A 22,278-nucleotide genomic window follows, 5' to 3' on the forward strand; every position below is an offset into this window, starting at 1 on the left:
TGCACGGCTATGCATGAGTCCGTGGTTGTTCGAAAACAAGACTAAATACACAGGACAGATAAATGCAGCCACATTTGCACGGCGGTGGTCGATTGTTGTTTGTTGTGTGCTTCATGTAACACTAAAAGCAGCATAATATAATTAATCAAGCACGGTCATGCTCGTTCCGTATAAGTGGTTGCTTCCTGTAGGAATTGAAGCAGACAAATAGACTTAAATGCGCGGCCGTGTACAACTATTCATATTCTTCTAGCTCTCATAGATTTGTGTATAGGATGGTCCTATCATAGATTTATAAAAATTGCACGAATTTACGAAATCGACTAACTAATTAAATCCCAAATTGAAATGTAGTTCGGTTTTCCTTACTTCTAACTAATTAACCGCCAGAAATCCTATCCCTCGTCAACGTGCATCTCCCGAACTCCTTCGCGGCAATCATCTGCTTCACTCGCCGACGAAACTGCTAAAATCCCACGATCCTTACTCTGCAATGAAGGGGGTGAAGAAAATTTGGGAGGAAAATAAAAAACACGTGTGAAAGATGAGAAATAATGGAGGAGAGAGAAGAAGCAGAGTAACGAAGGGAAGATAAAATAGTAGAGGAGAGAGACATATGTGTAGTCAACGGCTACGAAGCTATGTTGCAGACTTTGTCCTCCTAGGTCTGCTTCGCGCCAAAGTAGCATTCAACAGTAAATGAATAGGAAGTTTGGGAGGACTTGTGCCAAAGAAACACACTACTTAGTGTATCTACGAAATTTGACTTTTAAGCAAGAAAGAAACCATACACTTCACTGTATTTATGTATGTATATATGTATGGAAGTATGCAAAAATCTCCAGTGGTAGTTGCACTCATTTCACCACAACCATACCATACCACAGGCCAAGTCACGGGAATAAATGCGACTTAAAAATAAATACAAATACAAATACAAATACGGCTAAACTATAAGCTACAAAGTGGGAGGTGTTTGGCGAATGCAGAATGATAGTCGACAGAGCGCAATAACGGTGGTATGTATGGTCCAGAACCAGAAGAAGGCATTATAGCTACCAAAGAAGCTATAAAGATGCCATCAAAATCCAAATCCAAATCCAAATCCAAATCCCTCACTATTGCCTGCTCCTCAGTGAATCAGAATGTCCTGTCCTGTCCTCTTCATTGTTTCATCGAGTACCCCCCCAGGACTACGCCTAGCAGACCAATTATGATGATAATGATAAAAGTGATGGATACTCTTCCACCTTTGCTGTTCTTGCGCTTCAACAGTTCCTACACAGAACCGAACCACATCCCATATTACTCAAAATATGATGACACAGACACACACTCCATGAACACCAGACTCTGACAATTAATGAATTAACTACTTGTAGTTCTATATACTATTCTGTAGTTTCCACGATCAAACATCTTCAATGATAAGATATAAAGCAAGTGTATTATACACAGATTAGATCAGATCCTACAAAACCAAGGCCAGAAACTACCAAGGGGATTAAGAAACAAAAACTATCAACAATCAGTTTTCTGTTTATGAGCACGCATTACACAATCAAATCTCCTACCAATTCTTGACGAATGTTTGTTTTGTGCTCTATTTAAATTTCAATAGCAGCAGCTTTTTTCCTCAGGCAACTTTGTAAGAGTTATACATTTTAAGATAACGCCAATCCACTTGGAAAAGCTTATGCAGACAGAAACAACTCTCAAACATAGTGAAACTATATGCGGATGCAAGTAAATACTGTCAATCGGGAAGCATTAAAATGAACTCGGACACAAAAGTTTCAGAAACCAAGTAGATCAGCCAAGGCTTTTCTCACAAATCCTCAAATAAGCTAACACATTTTTGCGAACACAAGTAGAAGACAGACTATTTACTCACGGTTCACAATATTATGCAATCTCTTGATCTATAACACTAAATAAAGCTCACCTAACCAGCAATAGTGATAATGAAATATTGTATAGCATGCCGAGCCAAGTACAAATATATTTATAAAGTAGATAATGCATCGTGGATTGGAAGGAAGATTCACTAATTTTGCATTTGAGAGACATACAAAATATAACCAAGATATGAAAACCAATAAAAGCTGCTCGCAAGGAATTTGAAATAACTGGATTTTAGGATAGATTTCTAGTCTTTCAATTATGAAGTTTGAACTTAGAAGTCACCAATGAAAAGATAAAAGTGTTATATTCCTTCCCTTCCCTCGTTTTTTTTTTTTTTGTAAGCTTCAAATTGGCTAAGCGACTTCGGACTGGATCACTTAGACAATATTCCTTGACATATGCTAGCAGTGCTAACATCACAAGGAAAATCAATTATCATAATACACAGAAGTACCAATTGATCAAATTTGAAATTCTCATGAGGAAAAACCAATGTTGTTGGACCAAGCAGTTGTCATGGTGGTTTTTATTTTTCTTTTTAAAAAAAATAATATCCATGCACTGCTGGCTTAAAACATTGAATATGCACAACATTAGTAGTTGTGTCTGATAAAGGCGATTGAGAACATACAAATATGTGAATGCTGCAGCCACATAATATTGAATATGGGGAAATGCGTGAAGTGCTAAGTTACCTCTGGCATATTTTCATGGCTGTCAGCAAAAGTTCTAGTAGCCTGCAATCACCCCTCAAAAAGGATGTAGCCAATAGGATGTACAAACGAGGTAAAATGAGCCTCAATAGAGGGAATGAAAATGCAAAAAATTTGTACAAACCTCATTGCCATTTCCAACTGTATTTGACCTTGGGGAAAGACCCTCTTCTGATCCCTCTGCAACAGGAGATGGTGGTTGATGAGGAGCGAAAAAGACCACTTTCAATCTGCACTCCTCAACCTTGCCATTTACCTTATTAAACTACAGAAGAACAAAAAGAAAAATACAAACACCAACTTCATTAATCATAACCATCCAAGAATGCATGTAGCAACTATCTGCATAACCTATCCTGAGCTGAACGAAAACCATTCATTTATTAGTCATCATCAATCATATACAATGTCACCGTGGTGCTGAGAGCAATGGCATGATGCTATCCTCTAATTTATATTCTTTACCAATTTATTTAGTTGCAAAGATACCATGACTTACTGTCTTTTTAACTATTCCAAATTCTTTCTCACGGGCATGTAAAACTTTCAACAGAAATCATACATTACTACGGTGGATCATTGCAACTGTGTATGATCTGTTTTTTTTTTTTTTTTTTTTTTCTCACTTTTTCAGTTATCACTGAATTTAAACAACAATAAAAGGTGTTTGATCATGAATCAACAAGAAAATACCATATCTGCAGTGACATCTTTTCCAGTTGTACCGGGGCTTGCAACCACACTCTGTATCAGAAACTTATCCTTGCATTGCATGTCTGGAGGAGTTTCCTTCTGTGCTTGCATTGTGACTACGATACAATAATAATAGCATGGTCAGTTGAGTTGGGCCAGAGACGCGCGCGCGCACCCATATTATCACATGCTAATAGAAATTACTACTAAAGATCTAACCACGTTACTAAAGGTGGGTGGATGAGGAGCCATCCCCTCCCCTAAGCTGAATCGTGATATCACTCACAAATTAAAGACTGACCCTCCATTGATTGCAAACAGCATGACTGAGAAATAAGGGTAAGTAAAGGCTTTAATTACCAACAATGTCGCAGGTTGATCGCGGCAAAACAATGCCCGTGTTTGGGCGAACGCAATAATTCTTGGGATTCGTTGTTTTGACCTGAAAATGTGTAAGGCAGGCGGAAGGAAGGTAATAAAGGAGGGAAAATGAAAACGAAAATGAAGATACTCTAGAGATGAAGCACTTGTCTTACCTTGAAAGCTACGTGATTTTCCGTCTTATTGGATAGTTGCAGCGAACAAGATATCTGCTTCTTCAACTCAACTGATCAATCCAAAGCACACACGCACACATGCGTAGACGTAGAAAAGGGAAAAAAAATTAAAAATAATAATAATAATAAAATCAGGAATGCAGCAGCAACAATGAATGCAAATTAAACAAAAAGTAGGAAGCAAGTGAGATGGATGGAGAAATTAATTAGGCAAGCACAAACATGGGAATCTCAATTCCAATGGATCGACATTGAGGAGCTCTCCGGAAGCCATATGTGTGCTGTTGATGTTGATGTTGCTGTTGTTGGGATTGAGATTGAGATTGAGAAAAGACAAGCGAATTGGAAGGAAGGAAGGATGGAAGATCACAAGCAAACAAAGAGGTAGAGAATGATGGATGGATGGATGGATGGAAAATTAACCCAATGCTACTACTGCTACTGCTTGGCGCACACGTACACAATTGAGTGGGTGAGTGAGGGAGTGATCCTTATTCTCATTCGTTCGTTTTTCTTCTATAAAATTCCGAGGTGATCCGAAGATGACGCCGCCGCCTGCACAGCACTGCACACCTGCCTGCCTTCCTTCCTTCCTTCAACTCCTCTATCTCTTCTCTTTCCAATCCAACCATGCAAGAGTTAAATAAAGAACGTCGATAATACTGTATACTATATATAATTAATACTAGTATATATCATCACCCCCCTCCCCCTCCCCTGTGATAACTACAGTAAAAACAACTCTAGTGTGTAATGTGTATGCCAAATATGTATATTTATATAATATATCTAATTTCATTAATGAAATTTTATTCTTATAGTATAATTTATTTAAATCATATTATTATTTTATTATTTTTATATTTATAATAATAATCAGTTTATATTTCTTACTATTTTTTTTACTTATTTATTTTTGATAAATTTATTATAATACCTTCATTATGTTTTTTATTTTTATTATTTTAATATTAAAAATATTATTGTTTTTACTAATAAAAATTATGAGAATAAATATGTATATTTATGTATTTATTTATTTATGTATTCATAATCCTCTCCTTTCTCTTTGCCCTGTTCTGTACGACTTCGACTTCGACTTCGACTTCCTCAGAGCCCTTCCATGTCGTTGACTCTATTTTCCTATGTCTGCCAACCATCCACTCGATCTTTAGGAGGTAATGTCCTTTCAATTCTGTGTTTTCCAGAAACTTGATCTGATTCTTCTCCACTTGCTTTGCTTTGCGTTGACGACCGAGATTGAGCACTGTGTCTTTAATGTTGTATTCTATAACCCCACGATTCACCAAACAGACGCTCTGCTCTAGAGATTCCATTTTTTTGGTTTGTCCCGGATCAATTAAAATGCACAAACAGATTCAACCATGAAGTGGATTCGTTTTGAGTAGGCGTTTGATATTTTCATTTTCTTTGCAGGTATCTGCACAAACGCTGGAATTTCTATGCCATAGGCGCTTCATTGCATGGTCGGTGTACCACTGCATCATTCAGGAAATCCTGTCTCGGTAATGTTGATTGCTACCACTTTTGTATCTGCGTAGCGTAGCTGCTGTGTCTCAAAATTGTTGGATGTTGTTGTTTTCGTGTGCCCAGTGGGGATACATTGTGATTAGTGATGTCTGAAGGTGAATCACCTGTCTTCGCTCGGGGTGAAATTGAGCCGTCCCTTCGCCAAGTTGTCTGTAATGGGGTTAGCTTGAAAACAACTGAAGTTGAAGCAAAACTTGATGAGGGAAATATTCAAGAGGCCGAAGCTGCATTGCGGAATGGCTTGTCTCTCAATTTTGAGGTTGGATGTTAAACACTCAAAAGCTTTTCTTCTGTATGGAGGACCTAACCTTGATAGTTGTAATATAAAACTTATTTTTTGTCAGTTGGCGTGCTGCTGGATATTAATGAAACTTGGGACTCTCATTGCTTTCGTCCAAGACTTTTAAGCTTACATTAAACTCTCAGTTGCTGTTTCATATTTTGGTTACAGTCATTTTTAAGAGAATCCTATTTTCAAGGTTACTTTTAGCTGGAGAAAATTTTGAATATGAGATACACAGATTAGATAAAATTGATTTAAGGATGGTTTCAATATATGCATATATTTGTAAGGATATCTATATTTTGTTGCTTATGGAATTTGCAGCGATTGTACCATAATTCTCATTATTCTATTTTTTGTTGACAGTTATATCTTAGCAGAACTTTAAGTTAGTGTTACATCTAGCAGGAGCAATTTTTTGAAAGGTGATGAGATAAAGTTCCAAATTCTGCACTCTACATGTATAGAATTACTGCATTTGTAAGGGTGTTTAGACCTTGTTCCATGTGGAGTTTAAACTATTTAAAGGAGTTTCTGTCTTTTAGTTGTTCTTTCTCTCTCATTTAATCATTTCTGTTAACTGTTTAAAGATTCATTAAATTCATTAGTGCATGGCCGCTTATACATTAATTTATATGCCCGCATGGAAGAGGAATGAACTCTTTCTTTTTTTTTCAGTGTCTACTGGATTTTGGTGGCTACAACTTAACCATTTGATGATCACTGAATAAAATATAATTGTCAAATCTGACTCTTATTTACAAATAATTTTCAGGAAGCAAGAGCTCTTCTTGGGAAGTTGGAATATCAGAGAGGAAATGTGGAGAGTGCTTTATGGGTGTTTGATGGCATCGATCTTCAAGCAGCCACACAGCGGATGCAACGCTCCTTGGTTGATAGAGAGTCTTCCAAAAAGGCTCGCCCTTGCAGTGAGTCAGTATCTTCTGTCTCACAGCATGCGACAAACCTTGTGCTCGAGGCCATATATCTAAAGGCTAAGTCTCTTCAGAAGCTGGGAAGATTAACTGGTATTCTTCATTTCAAATAGCTCTGAAAAGTTTCTAAATATATTCAAATTAAATATTAATCCCATTATAGATGATTTTATAGCAAAAGGAACTATTATTACTATTATTATTCATACTTTTATCTGATTGGAATAATGGCTAAAATCATTGGGCCTTGACATTATCCAGAGGCTGCTCAGGAGTGCAAAAATGTACTTGATGCAGTAGAAAAGATATTCGTTGATGGCATACCAAATGATTTGGTAGAACATAAGCTTCAAGCAACTGTTAGCCATGCTGTTGAACTTCTTCCAGAGTTGTGGAAGCAAGCTGGATGCTATGCAGATGCGTTGTATGCATACCGCCGAGCACTACTGAGTCAATGGAACCTTGACAATTATTGTTGTGCAAGAATTCAAAAAGCATTTGTGATTTTCTTGTTGTATAGTGGGGTTGAGTTTAGTCCACCCAGTTTAGCTGTTCAAGCTGAAGATTCATATGTACCTACAAGCAGTCTAGATGAGGCTATTCTACTTCTGATGATTCTAATGAGAAAGTTTTACCTTGGGAAGATTAAATGGGATCCTTCAGTGCTAGAGCACCTCACTTTTGCACTGTCTCAATGTGGCCAAACTTCAGTTTTAGTGAAGCAACTTGAAGAGTTCATGCCTGGGGTGATAAATCGCATTGACCGATGGAAATTAATGGCATTGTCCTATTTTGGAGCTAGAGAGAATAGTATTGCATTACATCTACTGAGAAAATCCCTCCACTGGCATGAGGAGCCTAATGATATCATATCATTACTGCTGGCTGCAAAAATATGCAGTGACGATATGTTTCTTGCTGCAGAGGGAGTGATGTATGCACAAAGAGCGATTGATAATTCACATGGATCAAATGCACATTTTAAAGGTGTTGGATTCTGTATGCTGGGCCTTTGCTTAGGAAAGCAAGCTAAAACTTCCCCTTCAGACCTTGAGAGATCTTGTCTTCAGTTGGAGGCTCTGAAAGCACTGAACAGTGCATTAGCATTAGAGCCTGAAAATTTAGACGTCATATTTGAGTTAGGCTTGCAGTATGCTGAGAACCGAAATCTGCATGCTGCTTTTCAACATGCAAAAAAGTATTTAAATGCGACGGGCGGATGTGCCATTAAGGCTTGGAGATTGCTTGCTTTGGTTTTGTCTGCCCAGCAACGGTTTTTGGAGGCCGATGTGGTTATCGATGCTGCTTTAGATGAAACCTCAGATTGGAATCAAGGACTGCTCCTCGAGATGAAAGTGAAGCTTAAATTTTTTCAGTCACAATACAAAGATGCCATTGAGACTTGTCGTTACCTTCTTGCTTTGGTACAAGCTCAGAGAAAATCTAGAGGACATTTTGGAAGTGAATCTCAGGTTGATTTTTTGGACCTTATGTTTTTAAGTGGATGGTTTTTGTTTCATTTGATAAAAACGAAAATCCTTTCTGTTGTCTTATTTTGAATAAATTTCTGGCATCCATCCTCCTGTTGGTTGTCATTCCTTTTGTTGAAAGTTATTTGATTTTGGTTGTATTTTATTGAGTATGTGCTTATGTATTCACTATCATCACATGTGTTTCACAGGTGGATGATGATAACATAAATGAATATGAAGTATGGAATGGATTAGCAAAATTGTACTCTAGCCTTTGTCATTGGAATGATGCAGAAATATGTTTGGGAAAAGCTAGAGCTTTGAAAAAGTATTCTGCTGAAACTCTGCTTGTAGAAGGTAAGAGCTTGAACCTTTCTTAATTAAAGAAAAAAAAAAAATTTATTTCTTTCGAGTCGGAGAGGGAGGGTGGTGCATTAGGTTTAAAGTTGAATATTAGATGAATTACTGCCTTTATTATGTATCAGCTTTATTTCAGTATTCACTTTGGATTCTGGGGGCAAATGGAAAATACAGTGATATTCAAAAAGCATTTTCTGTAAATAATTGCAACATTCATGTGTTATGCTGAATATATACATAGGCACCACAGAAAAAAGTGCAGTACAGAATTCTATTCAAACGAATTTAATATAATGCAAGGAAAAGTATGTGACCTATAAATACTTTCTTTGGGCAAAATTGCCTGGCCCCCATGGAAGAATCCTAAGATCACAGATTGATGTGTATATATATTTATAGCTAAAGCCTGAATTTCATATTTTATTGGACTGTGAAAAATAATGGAATGACAGTAGACCACAGCTAATGTGCTATGAAGTATTTTTACAGAGGATAAATCAGGCTCACCTGTGGAAATCAAATGAATTTTCCAAACTTAGGTGAGGCCAAAATGTTTTGCTGGTTATTCAGCTCTATTGATCTAGGATGTAGTTTTAGATTTTCACAGATACGGTTTTGGGGATCTTGTTCAAATTATCCTTGTATAACATCTGTAAAAGTTAATTTGTTACAATTACAGATAATGAACAATGATGCATTCGTATCTGAAATATATTATTGGTAAAGGAGAAGATAATGTTATGAGAATGTAATCTGCAATATAGAGCCATCCAAATGTTAGTCTTCTTCTTCTTCTTCTTCTTCTTCTCCTCTCTCTCTCCCCCTATGTATATACATACATATATTGTGATGAATTTTGAATTGCTAAAACATGGGAAGATAGAAGATACAAAAAAAACTGTATGTAACAAATTTGAATGTTATTGTTCTTGCAATCATGGCCTCTGTTTTTTCATTGCAAAGTTAGCAAATGTAGATAGACTAAATTTTCCCTCTTGTATTCTTCTTAACAGGTGCTATGCATGAAAGAAAAGGACATACTAACAAAGCTTTGGCTGCTTATGCCAATGCCCTTATGCTGGACCCAGACTATGTGCCTTGCGAAATTCGTTTCAGCGCTGTGTTGGCTAAGATGGGAAGAAACATGCTGCCAGTGGCTAGAACTCTCCTGTCGGAGGCCCTGAAGATGGAGCCCACCAATCCTATGGCTTGGTACAATTTAGGACTGGTTCACAAGGTGGCTGGGCGGATAGCCGATGCAGCAGACTGTTTCCAGGCTGCTTCCATGCTTAAAGAAACTGAACCTGTAGAGGGATTCAGTACCATCCATTGAACATTTATAGCCAGCCAGTTGAAGTATCATTCTTTGATTCTTTGTTGTGTCACCATACCAATACCATTCCACCATACTGATACCATTCCACCATACTGCATTATTGGAGCAGATGCAAATCCTACTCAGCAGTAGGAGAGGAGTAAGATTGCAATAAAGTGAACGCAGAATGATGGGATTTTGTGTGTAAGAAAACAATTGAGGATGAGCTCATTGGTTAAATTTTTGGTGGGATTTTGATGATGTTATTTTCGAACCGGGCGGTTGGGAAATGCTCTTTATTGTGTTGTCACTCACTCACTCGTTCACTCACTCTGCTTGGTTCGACTCCCTGCAAAACATTTTTTTTGTGTGGTCTTGGCTAACTTCGCAGTGATGGGTAGAAACGGATTTTGGTCAGATGCACACAGAGAGACAGACCCGGACGGGACCTGACCTCCTCCTCCTCCTCGTTCCAAATAGAAATATCAGTCGGTCATTTGGATGGGAAATATGTCTGGTCAGTCTCAGTCCGTCCGTCTTGTCATTTTATTAATTAATTGATTAATTAATTCAACTAATTAACCCACACTGGCGCCCTCTCCTATTTTCATGGGCTGATCTGATGTTTGCGCTTCATCTCAACTTCGTCAGGCTCATCAAGCCCTTCTTACCAGGAGGCTTCACGTTTCCCCGTCCCCGTTGCGCCTCCGCAGCCAGACGAAGCATGAGCTCTCCTCCGACGCGGATGTTTCAACTGAAAGTCGACCCGCTCACCGGACAATCAGAATGGGTCATCATCGACGAAGAAGACACCGGGGGAGGGGGCCATACCGGTACAAGTACAACCCCCTCAAAATCACTTCTCGCAACCACGTCGTATCTCGACATGCTCAACGACACTCGCCGCAACAGAGCCTTCCGTCAGGCCATCGACAACACCGTCACTAAACCCTGCCACGTTCTTGATATAGGGTAATACAATAATATTACTAGTGCTGTGCTATTTATCGCTGCTATCTTTTTCTTTCCCCATGTTTATTGCACTAGTAGAATTTTGTTTTTGTTCACAAATCTTGATTTTGGGGATTCTTTGCCAAGTCAAGTCAAGCGATGGGTGTGTATGTTATGTATGTATGTACATGTGTGTTGACAGTGCGGGAACAGGGTTGCTATCAATGATGGCAGCTCGGGCCATGGGCCTCTGTGACTCTGAGACTGAGAGTAAGGAGAGGTCGGGCTCAGACGGGTTGGTTACAGCTTGTGAGGCATACCTACCCATGGTCAAATTAATGAGGAGGGTTCTCCGGGCGAACAAAATGGAGAGGAAAATACGCATCTTACATAAGAGGTCGGATGAGGTCGAAGTTGGCATAGACATCCCCTCGCGTGCTGATATACTTGTGAGTACACTCACACTCACTATCACTATAATGTTGCTTTATATTAGACTTGGGGGTTGGGAATGCTTGCATCCCATCGCATTACACTGAACTGCACTGCACTGCACGGACTCACCCTGTTGGGTAGTTATGAACTTATTCCTCTCAAGGGGTTTTCAATTTGCTTATTTGGCTGAGGTACATGCTGCATCGGTCTCCTCCTATCCCTATCCCTATCCCTATCCCTATCCCTTCTTGATTGGAGGCATAAGGAAGGATGAGTCTGTACAATTCTACGCTACTTCCATTTCCTAATGCAGTAATGCAATAACTTGGCCACTCCATTTCCCTCCTAGAAATCTACCCCCAAGTGCATGGGTATATAGTATACAAATACAATACTTATTTCCAACACGCACCATCAACTACATGTTTTTTTAAATTGAAGCTTCTCCCACAATATTGGTTCAACTGTAAATGAAGATGCATATTCCAAATTAGTTTTAGGTAAAAATAACTTCCATCTATTAAGAAATAAATACACTTGCTTGTCTATGGTTAAAGCATACTTCTGTTGTTAACTCATGATTGTATGGTATACTGCAGGTCAGTGAGATTCTAGACTCAGAGTTACTAGGTGAAGGGCTGATTCCAACCCTACAACATGCACATGATCATCTATTAGTTGAGAATCCACAAACAGTACCTCACCGGGCAACAGTTTTTGCTCAGGTATTGATTTAATACCATGTTGTTCAGAACTCTAATATATTACTATTAGCGTAACATTGCTGATTTAAATCATCTGTAACCCTTTTTTTTTTTTGCTTTTTGTATATTCGAAAGAATGTTTTCTTTGCCTCTTCTGAAAAATGACACTCAGCTGACTCAAAGTGTACAAAATATTGTGCTGCATAAGTAGTAACAATTGAGCCTTAAAGGATTATGATCCTTGCAGAGTTAAGATACTATATAGGATTATTATCACCAGTTACTAGGGATTTTGTGTGTTCTATGTTTATGGCTGTTGTATGACAATATTTGAAGAATTAATGCCATGATTATTTTTCAACACCTTGTTGAATCTTCACACACCTCCTGGAAAAGAAAAAAAGGAAATAAACTAAGAGATGGGTCTGATGCCGTGTAGAGCTGAACTACCAAACAAAATTGTATTTCTTTCTGAAAAATTAGGCTGAATTTACATGCATGAGAAAAAGAGGAGAAAACACGACAAGCTCTCTGATTTTGCTAATCTACTCTAATCTCTGTGTAAGTGATCAAGTCTAATTTCTATAATTAAGTTAATTATGACTATTATGCCAATCAATTAATGCATATAATTACATATGCTATTTTGTGAAATTAAACTTTATTTTCCCCATTCTTTGCAGCTTGTCGAGTGCACACATTTAAGGAGGATGCACAATTTGGTAAACAGAGAAGCGGAAGCATTAGATGGAATTCATCTTGTTCCGAGTGGGATGGATGAGTTTATAGGTATCAAACAGAAGCAGTATGCGTTTCATTGTGATGCAATTAAAGGCGAAATCAAATTGGTAATGAGTAAAAATTCCTTCTTCCTCAGCAATTTTTTTCCTGTTAATATACATTGTTACTCAATCTGTTTCTTGCATCTAGCTTTCAGAACCCTTTGAAGTTTTTGAATTTGATTTTTGGAGAAGACCAGACAGTTTTCGTGAAACTGAGCTGCACATAAAAGCCACAAATGAGGGTATAATTCATGCTATCATCTCATGGTACTTGATTTGGCGCATAGGTCATTTTATTTTGATCTATTATCAACCTTCTCCTTTTCATCATCAATGAGCATGTATTATCAGGTTAACATGTGGATTTATTTATTCTCATTCAGGTGGTTGCTTCAACTAGACAGCGAAGGCACTGTATTCTATTCAACTGCTCCAAATTGGATACACTGCAGTGATGCAAAAGGTAAGACTGTCCTTTCGAAGTAAATGAAAGGCAATCTTCAACACCATACATATGCCATTCATTTTCACCCAATGTGGAAGCCATTGTATATGTGTGATATTATACTCCCACTCATCAACCTTTGAATATAATTTTAGGAGATAATCAATTAAGCTGTTGATGACGTATTGCAATTAAGCAATTTTCTATGAACTTGTAGTGATATATGGAAGCATCATTGTGTTTATTCTAATACTTGGTCGGCCAAGGAGGAGAGATGATTTATTGCAGTTTTGATTTTGTGAGCTTTTCATCAGTATAATCAATTTGCTGGCAATCTGCTATTGTGCACCATGCTTATATTTAGGTACTCAAAATTGGTGCGACCATTGGAAACAAAGTGTTTGGTTCTGCCCAAGATCAGATGCCTTGCATGTAGTCAAAGATGAGGAGCTTCAATTGCGTGCTGCTCATACTGAAACAAGCATCTTGTATAATTTAAATGCTTCACGAGACAAGAAAGAGTTTCCACATCACTATTTCAATGCAGAGAATTGCCAGATTGTTCTGTCTCCTGGAAGAAATGCCTTATATGGCGATAGTGCTTGGAGATGCATCATGTGTGATGCCATTAAGAGTGCTGTAAGACTACCTTACCCTTAACAGTAGATGCCATTTAAAGATTAAAGCTAACCCCATGCTCACCTTGAGGAATAATATAAAAATGAGATTGTGCTTGATGTTTGATGTTGAAGGTTGTTTGCACAGAATTTTAGTGATTTCTTGCTTAACAGCTATACTACTTTTTCTGTTTTCTGCCAGTTTATTACCTTTACCGTTTATATTGAATGCTAGTATATTGGCCAAGGCTGGGATGCTTCATGGAGATACAGAACTATTGCACTTGTTCCACTTTTATGGACCCTACTGCTCAATAAGAAATAAACTGAAGAAATTTAGTTCAGCCTCAATGGTTTCCTTGACATTGTTTCCATTTATTTATTTACTTTTTCTCTTTGGGTGGAGAGGATACAACTTTTGATCTCATAATTGTTTAATCTAAATACAGCTGTACAAGTATCTCTTCAAGTTAATGGTATCTTACTTGAATACTGTGTTGCTTTGTTGCCATACATTCCTTGTCTGTTTCCTGCCTATTGTATTTTTCTGTGATCTATGTTACCAATCTAGTGGTATACTAACCTCTTGTCCTTTCTATACTTGGGCTTGACTTGAATACTCTTGTTTTCATTTTTCAGTTGCATCAGACACAATCTCCATTGTGTTTAGTTGCAGACGATAGCATTTTCTTGTCGGTTGCTATTGCTCATCTTTCCAAGAGTTTGCAGTTACTTGCATTATTTCCTGGACTTGGAAAGAAGGCTGTGCAATATCTGCAATTGGTTGCTGCAGCAAATAGCTACTCTAGGGACTGTATAGTCTTTATAAATGATAAGGATTTGCACTTGATTCTGCAAGCTTCACAACAGAAAAAGGTGAAAAAGATAATATTCAAATCTTCCACATAAGAAGTTTTGGGGTTAAGAATGATTATTCACTTGACCTAATTGTTGGTTCTGTGTATAATTTCTCTGACTTCATGTTTTCCAGTTATTTACCGATTTGCCTCCCACTGAAAGAATGCATTTGCTCTGCAGATTAATCTGTTTGTTGCAGAGCCATTCTATTATGGAAATGATAATGCTCTTCCCTGGCAAAATTTACGATTTTGGTAGGTTTGAGTTCTTTGTGAGATTTACAGTATTGAATTAGAAGTGTATCTTGCTCAGATAAGAGTAAGATTACATTAAAAATTATTTCAACTTAATTTGTTGTTCTTTCCACCCATATGTAATTTCCCTTGAATGATTTTTTCTCTGAATCCTTTCAAATCCAAAGCACTGCTACTTTTGATCTGATTTTGTACTTAATGCAAGTGATCCTGGTGTGACTAAAAGCCTGAAAATTTCTCTTGTATTTGGTTGCCTTTATGTTGCACCAGGAGTCTGAAACATTTCTGCTTCTTTAGTTGTGAGAAAAGTGTTTTTTGACTTTGGAGAAATTGGCAGGAAATTAACACTATTGAATTGGTTTTTGCAGGAAGCAAAGAACCTTACTTGATTCCTTTCTATCAAAAGATGCACTCATAATGCCTTGTGGAGGCCTGCTGAAAGCTTGTGCGATGTACCTTCCAGTAAGTTGATAGTCACAGTGCTTTATGTTTGCTATGTCTAAAGTCTAAACTACTGCAATCATATGAAGCGAAAATCTACAATGTTCTCTAGGACCTCTGGCAAAGCCGATGTTGCCTGAAAGAAATTGAAGGATTTGATCATTCATGTGTCAATGCTGAACTGGGAGGCTGTGGAGGTTTACCCGCTGGAGATAGTGGTCCTATGCTCCCCTTTTTTGTTTGGCAGTGTGGGGAAACTAAGGTAGGGCTTCTTGTAGTTACATCTGTGGGAGCCTGGATCTGTGATGTCTGACGTCTGCCGCGGTAACATTTGTTTCAGATACTCAGTGATGCGCCCACCCTCTTGGAGTTTGATTTCTCGAAACCAATGAGCCCATGTTCTGGAAAGACATTGGTATTCTTTCTCTAACCGGCCAATGTCTAGATATGTAATAAACATTCATGTGCAGCAGCTACACCTCATCAATTATTGTTTGCAGGTTCAATTTACAGAGTCTGGAATATGCCATGGATATGTCCTTTGGATTGATTGGGTCATGGATGCGGAGGGCAAACACATTTTGTCAACAGGGCCAGGTTTGTCGATTGTTTGAAGCAGTCAATTTACATCTTCAATTTCTGTCTCCACACGTTTCCTGTAATCAGCCAGCGAACCTGTGTGGTCGTGTTGTTTGTATGTAAGCACCCGATACTAATCATTATTATTACTATTAATGCTCTCTTTGCCCCTATTGGGTGTTTCAGATAAAAGGTATTGGAGGCAAGCCGTGAAGCTTCTGAATGACCCTGTGGAGATTAAGGACTGCAATTCTTCAATGGTTGAGGCCTTTTTTGATCCATCCAGTGGCGAACTCACTCTGCAACATGCATGCCCCCTTCCTTAAAAGTTGATCCAAGCATTCATCACCTGTTTTAGTGTTTTGCTGCTGATGCTGCTGGTGGATTGAAATCCGGCATATGGCGCAGAAATCATGATGAGTAGTAACTCAAAAAAAAAAAAGGCTTGTTAGGACAAAGCATTCATCAAGGGAAGTCTTCAGTGATGTGGAAGGAAAACAATGCCTGTCAACCATCATCATGTTTTAGAAGAGCTCATCTCATGAAATGGGCAGGGATCATGCATTCATTATTCAAAAATTCTCATTTAGCTTGTGGAATGCCAAAAATGATCATTAATCTGACTCAGGTGCTAGGAAGGAAGGAAGGAAGAAAGGAAGAACCAGTGCACACCACACCCCACCCAATACAGCCGAGCATCCTCACCTTAATTTCATCAGTGGCTGGCTGGCAGGCAGGCAGATACAAACAAACCTGAAACGTCTGGTTAGCAGAGCAGAGTTAGCTTTATGATACCAACCCGTATTAAAACAAGTTTATCACCTTGATGCTGCCGGATGGAATAAGTTGCAATGGAATATGTTGAAACCAACCCGTATCAAAAACAAGTTTATCTCCAAATCCACATTCCTCGTCCAAAATAGCAACATTTATCATTACATAGTAGTATATGGTCAGTCAAAATATCTAGGTATTGTTTAGATAAGAGAATTATGGGAATTTTGAAAAATTAGAAAGAATAATAAATAAATAATAATATTTGATATGATATTTGGCGACTAATATCAATATAATATTAAAAAAATAATAAATAATAAAAACAGTATCAAAAATTTAAAATTTGTTGAGCAAACAAAACTTTGATCAGCAGCTCTTTAAAACTTCTTCTACGTCTTGTCTGCTGTATCTATTAATAGCTCCTCATATAATCATCAACAGTGACCTCTCTCCCCTCTATCAGAACATAGATTGATAGCAAGTGTATATATCTGCCACTGCCAGCCATCGCGTATCAAATAGAATAGGATCTCCGTCGAATAAGGAAGGCGATATCTTCAACCATATACTCACACACTCACATGCAAGTTCCAAAAAGAAGGAAACTTGTTTGTCCACTCGACCCACAATCAATCAGTGAGTAAGGGAGGGAGCGAGCGAGCGAGTAATTTTAGGAACGGGCTCCTCCATACCTTGCCGCCTCCAGCTACTAATTACTGCTGCCGCTTTGTATCGCACGGAGAGCATCCGCTCCGCTGAACCTGGGGACTTCTTATCCATCCTCGCCGCCTGGTTTTGACGAGGCGCACCGTATCGTGGGCTAACACGCAGGCATTTGCCACCGGAGAATGCTATGGCTAGTCCTAGTTCGTACAGGGCAGGGCAAGGCAAGGCGACTTAAGCGGTGAGGATAAGAAGCCAGTCAGTCCCCAGCACGATGATATCCCGCACAATCTGCGAATAAAGCGTGGGACGGAAGAAAAATCGACCAAGCATCATCGTGCTCGTTGCGGCCCCCGCCCCGGCAATTCCCTGCCTGGCCTGGCCGGTCACCCCTCGAATTCCTCGATTGCGGCTGTTACCAAGGATCATTATTTAGGACCTTCTTTTATTTTTCTATACCCGACCCGACGAAGACCGGTCTATTCGGGTCGGATTCGTGAGTCGTACTTAATACTCCGTCTTGTCTATTGAGTCCCTTACATTTTCAAACTTTTTCGAACCGTTCACCAAAAATCTCTATAGGCAACATTGAGAAGCCGATACGGCGAATGGTTGACGGAATCATCTGCGCTGTGGGAAACGAATCCGGCAGAAGAGTAGGAAGAGGACGAATTCGTACTGACGGTTTGTCTCTGCTCTATTTTTTTCGAAATCCGTTGTTTTTGTAGTCCTGTCCTTGTGTGTGGTTGTGCTCTGGTTTCGGTATTCGATTTTCCGTTGGGGCGCGACTCCGCTTCGATGATTTGGCCGTTGGTTTTGGAGAATGGTGATGCGCGGGTATAAATTGCGTATCCTCTGATGGAATTTTAGGGTTTAAGTTGTAATATCTTTGAATTCATGTGTTTATGTGTTGTGTGTGCGTCGGATGCGATGAAGTTTCGACGAATATTGAAAAAATATGCGTCTTTCTAAATTAGTGATATGCGTAGTTCATTTTCAATTGAGATTGTTGTATTATTGATATCTGTGCTTCATGAATAGTCGCATCATTACGCATTCCGAGCAGTGAAATAGCATGATGGAAATGTTAATGTGATTTGGGATACATATGTTTTTCTCCTCTCCATAATATATGTATATTTGATATAAGCCATATATTTGTACAAGCTTCGCCCCTTGTAATCTATATAGTATTGTTGGCGTTTGTTCTATATTGTAATTTATAAACTTTTCTGATAATTCAATTTGGGTAAACACTAGGTTTGCCATCAGTGACTGTTTTCTTCATCAAAGTATATGCCTAAAGGAAGTGGCCTCTGATTATTGCGAATCCTATTAGTCACACAAGTCCTGTTGAGTCTAGCGCTTTGGATTTAGTAGAGGTTTGGGTGGTAGCTGGAACTTCTGAGGCAATGAAGTTATGGGATTTGGAAGAAACCAAAGAATTTTTTATCTACTCCACTGTAGTTTGCATTGCATCAGGTTCTTAATTGCACATTTGAGTTTTGAATGTTTGCCCTAAGTTTTTTCCAATTCAACTATAGGGCTCTGGTTACTAAATCAAAATGTGAATGTTCCATATAATTTAGCGAATATAAATTGCTGCAACATTTCATTGTCATTAATTTAGTATTAATATGTTTCTCAAGTTAGTTAATTTTCATGAGAAGCAAAGTTTCTTTCTCATCTTTTCTTGCTGCTATGTGCTGTACTTTACCAGAGATCAATGAACATCTTGGCTGTTGAATTTTTTACACCCTTTAAAATTTTATATTCAAAGCTACGCTTTGTTTGAAGATGTCTTTCCTTAGGACGCAAGAAGAGGCGTGCCTTTTTGTGCATTGGAGTTTGCTATTTGAATGTGTATCTTGGCTTTTTATCTCTTGGTTGATTGACACATTTGTTTGCTTTTAAAGCCACTTGAGCAATGTAGTTATGTCAGACTTGATTAGTGAATACATTTTCTATGTTCAAATTTTAAATTCTCTATTTCTGCCGGTGCGACATCTCTTTTAACTGGGCTGGCTGGGAAAGTTTCTGTAGATTTTGTTGATGCAACATCTACTGGGCATTCTGTGCATCATAAGCAGGTAGGTCTTTTCCTCATACTTACACTCAACCTTGGACATATTTCCTGCAGGCTACTGCCAGGGTTCCTGATACTCAGATAATAACTGAGTATCCTGTAGTTAGGTATTCCATTGGTTCAAATATTTAACTCCATGAATACACGACTGCTAACCAATCATTTGCTATATCAGGATTCTATAGCAAATGGCATCGCATCTTAATATAATGCTATCTTACTAGGTTTCTACTGAAAGATATAAATATATATATTTCAGCTTTAACCAATCTCCAGGTTGGAGCAATTTTATGTGGTCTACAATCTCCTGGAGGACATGAAGTTATTTGGGGTGGTTGTATTGAAGCTCTAAAAACTCACTGCACCAACATTTATTTGCTTTGATTTTTGGGTATGTTTTCAAATTCATTCTTTTATATTTATGATGTTTCGTTTTTATCTTTTGAGTCTTTTGGACTCAAGTGTTTCTTTATAAAGTTTGTTTTGTGATTTTTGTTACATTTTATCTGTCAGTTTGTTGTTTTTTTATCTAGTTATTCTAACATTTCCTTTTTTCTTTTTATGAAAGATTCACATGCCTATGTGTTGTGTGACTAGGTGGTTCTGATAGTTCACTTGCTCAGGAAACTTTTAAGAGATGTTGATGGGATTCTTGCCACATACACAGATCAAGGTAGGTGTTGATAGATGAATTTTTATTTTTTTTTTTATGACAATGGGAACCCGCAGCCGCTACCCGAAATTGATAGATGAATATTTTATTTAAGTAATTAGTGGTTTTAAAGATCTCATTATACTTTTTAATTTTCAGTTATGAAGGTGGGTTATGATTTCCTAGGATGGACAAATGATCAAATTAGAACTGAACAATTTTCTTGGCTGCATGCTGGAGCCTGCAATGGTTAGCTCTTTGATTGGCACCACCATTGTGCAGCACTCTCACCCTTGCTCCACATCGTTTTATATCCTGTGGGAGGTTTATATGGCCTTAGTTTCAGATGCTCACTGCATTGTGTGTTCATTATTGTGGAGGAAATGAAAATGTTTTCAATTCTATGAAGGCAAATATTATAAGAGCTGAAATTTTCTTTTAGATCATGGCTAACATCTAGCAGTGATTGTTATTCAATGCTCATTGTGTGTCCAATCTATTGATTGAGAGTTGCATGCTTTTCATCTGCATCTTATAGCTTCACATTGTTACTGATTCAATATATACTTAATTTGCAGCTTTGAACACAAAACTATATGGTAGTGGTATGAAGCTTGTGCCAATTTTTTTTCTCAATGCAATCATATATAATCAGCACGGTCGTTTAGTTTATATACGAACTCTGTATTACAGCCACACTCTCAAAAAACCGAGGCAGCATTGAAAGACAATCAAAGCTCTGGAAAGAAAAGAACATAATATTGTGATGCACTGCTCAGTTGTGTTCACCATCCGCGATGTGCATGGAGCTGCAGCCAGGTAGGTGGATTTTTCTGTTTGATCAAGTGCGGTAATATTGTGTGGAGGAGGTGGGCGACCTACAATATCCCGCCATTAGTGTATTAGATGAGTAACATTATGGCTGCCATTTTTTGAAATCAACATTTCCTTTTGTGCTGTAGGTTCAACGCACACTATGTTGGTGGAGAGAAGTGTGGTTTGGAGGTGCCTGCCCCGCAGCTACATGGTGAATATTATTCCATCACTTTCTCTTTCTGCGGCCCTTTATGGAGGGGGATGGATTATATGGCTTGTCTGTGTGCTTTCTGTCCGGTTACCAACTTATTTGCTGATCAGCAAGTTATCATCTACTGTAAATTTTAGTAATATTTAAATTAGCAGACTCACAGATTTATTAAACTCAGTTATAATGCAATAAAATTTTAAAATACTAAGGCGAAGTTAACTTTGCACTAATTTGCTATTATGTAAATATAAATTATTACTTCAATCAAATTTGTACATCTGCGTAAAACATCTCATTCCCAAAAAAGTTTCCTTCTTCTAACCCGACTTGAGAGTTATAGCAAGATCCGCTCCGCCTGAAGATGCCCACACAACTGTACGAAAGTTCGACCAACTAAGTAGCCTGTCTCCTACAGAATTGTGGGCTTCACCCGAGAGCAATCTGGGCCTATCGAGCCTAGCGCACAGCTTGCTGGGACTACCAGGCTTAGGCCGAGAGAATTTTGCGCCAAAAGGATGGACCTGTAAAACCTGGGTACAATATTTGGGCCTATTCCAACATTCTACTGAAACTGTTTGGACATAGCCGACAGCCGGCAAGAAGCCGACAGGACTGTGGACCCGGTCTGACATTTTGGTGGACATGGCAGGTAGAGTTCTGGACTGTCGGCACTAAGCCGACAACATTACGTGAGGAGTCCACGTGTCAGCACTATCCGTTTTGACTGTCGGATATATGCAGACATTTTTCTGATTTGGGCGGTCAACATCTGGGCCTTGACGGCAATAAAAAGACAATATTATGGGCCAGTGCCGAAATTTGTTTGGGCCTGCGCTGCAATTTATGGCCCAATCTACCTGAGCCGCCATTTGACTGAGACTGTCAGCAATAAACCGACATAACTATAAACCTGTCGGCGCTACGCAGACAGATTACATTTTATGCGCTGACATTTCTGTATGTCGGCAATTCCCCGACAACAGCATGGGCTTGCGTCAATCAATTTTGGACTCTATGACCTGCGCCGTCAATTTTTTGGGCCTGTAGATATTTTACTGACAAAAACATGGGCCTGCATTGCTATTTGTTTAGGCCTGCGCTGCAATTTACTAGCCCAATGTACTGCGCCGCCATTTTGACTGTGACTGTCGGCAGTAAACCGACATAATTAAAGGCCTGTCGGCGCTAAGCGAACATATTACATTTTGTACGCTGACCTTTTT

At 38.5% G+C, this 22,278-nt stretch overlaps 3 protein-coding genes and 1 long non-coding RNA gene across 12 annotated transcripts; 3 read left to right on the top strand and 1 right to left on the bottom strand.

The window, feature by feature from the left end:
• Positions 1 to 1,164: 1,164 nt before the first annotated feature.
• LOC127255506 (vesicle-associated protein 1-1-like) lies at positions 1,165 to 4,142 on the bottom strand. The gene is made up of 7 exons (XM_051281034.1): positions 4,091 to 4,142; positions 3,848 to 3,918; positions 3,672 to 3,753; positions 3,312 to 3,427; positions 2,743 to 2,883; positions 2,601 to 2,642; positions 1,165 to 1,278 (listed from the first exon to the last, which is right to left on the bottom strand). The coding sequence occupies exons 1-7, from the start codon at positions 4,140 to 4,142 to the stop codon at positions 1,165 to 1,167; spliced, it is 618 nt and encodes a 205-aa protein (XP_051136991.1).
• A 777-nt stretch (positions 4,143 to 4,919) lies between these two features.
• On the top strand, positions 4,920 to 9,808 carry LOC127255688 (protein NPG1). 2 transcript variants are annotated; one of them, XM_051281361.1, is made up of 7 exons: positions 4,920 to 5,046; positions 5,306 to 5,394; positions 5,483 to 5,678; positions 6,478 to 6,730; positions 6,899 to 8,109; positions 8,319 to 8,466; positions 9,483 to 9,808. In XM_051281361.1, exons 3-7 carry the CDS (start codon positions 5,505 to 5,507, stop codon positions 9,800 to 9,802), a joined length of 2,106 nt encoding a protein of 701 aa, XP_051137318.1. In that variant the 5' UTR covers positions 4,920 to 5,046; positions 5,306 to 5,394; positions 5,483 to 5,504; the 3' UTR covers positions 9,803 to 9,808. The 2 variants fall into 2 exon arrangements, with proteins under 2 accessions (XP_051137318.1, XP_051137319.1); XM_051281362.1 differs by lacking the exon at positions 4,920 to 5,046 and adding an exon at positions 5,068 to 5,212.
• Positions 9,809 to 10,158: 350 nt separating this feature from the next.
• LOC127255687 (protein arginine N-methyltransferase 1.6) lies at positions 10,159 to 16,473 on the top strand. Of its 2 annotated transcripts, XM_051281360.1 has the most exons (15): positions 10,159 to 10,301; positions 10,436 to 10,756; positions 10,938 to 11,184; positions 11,770 to 11,895; positions 12,558 to 12,722; positions 12,805 to 12,923; positions 13,040 to 13,119; positions 13,466 to 13,740; positions 14,358 to 14,594; positions 14,757 to 14,830; positions 15,199 to 15,292; positions 15,384 to 15,533; positions 15,612 to 15,686; positions 15,772 to 15,868; positions 16,037 to 16,473. In XM_051281360.1, the coding sequence occupies exons 2-15, from the start codon at positions 10,509 to 10,511 to the stop codon at positions 16,174 to 16,176; spliced, it is 2,127 nt and encodes a 708-aa protein (XP_051137317.1). In that variant the 5' UTR covers positions 10,159 to 10,301; positions 10,436 to 10,508; the 3' UTR covers positions 16,177 to 16,473. The 2 variants fall into 2 exon arrangements, with proteins under 2 accessions (XP_051137317.1, XP_051137316.1); XM_051281359.1 differs by lacking the exon at positions 10,159 to 10,301 and having other exon boundaries at positions 10,344 to 10,756.
• A 520-nt stretch (positions 16,474 to 16,993) lies between these two features.
• Positions 16,994 to 21,269, top strand: LOC127255689 (uncharacterized). 7 transcript variants are annotated; one of them, XR_007839703.1, is made up of 7 exons: positions 16,994 to 17,786; positions 17,873 to 19,767; positions 19,974 to 20,049; positions 20,188 to 20,277; positions 20,607 to 20,633; positions 20,722 to 20,847; positions 20,991 to 21,269. It is a non-coding gene; the product is annotated as an uncharacterized LOC127255689 (long non-coding RNA). The 7 variants fall into 7 exon arrangements; XR_007839704.1 differs by having other exon boundaries at positions 16,995 to 17,974; positions 18,551 to 19,767; XR_007839705.1 differs by having other exon boundaries at positions 17,009 to 19,483; positions 19,636 to 19,767.
• Positions 21,270 to 22,278: the final 1,009 nt, after the last annotated feature.

This window comes from Andrographis paniculata, unplaced genomic scaffold (genome assembly GCF_009805555.1).
Source record: "Andrographis paniculata isolate CXL003 unplaced genomic scaffold, ASM980555v1 Contig54END, whole genome shotgun sequence".
NCBI classification, from domain to species: Eukaryota; Viridiplantae; Streptophyta; class Magnoliopsida; order Lamiales; family Acanthaceae; genus Andrographis; species Andrographis paniculata.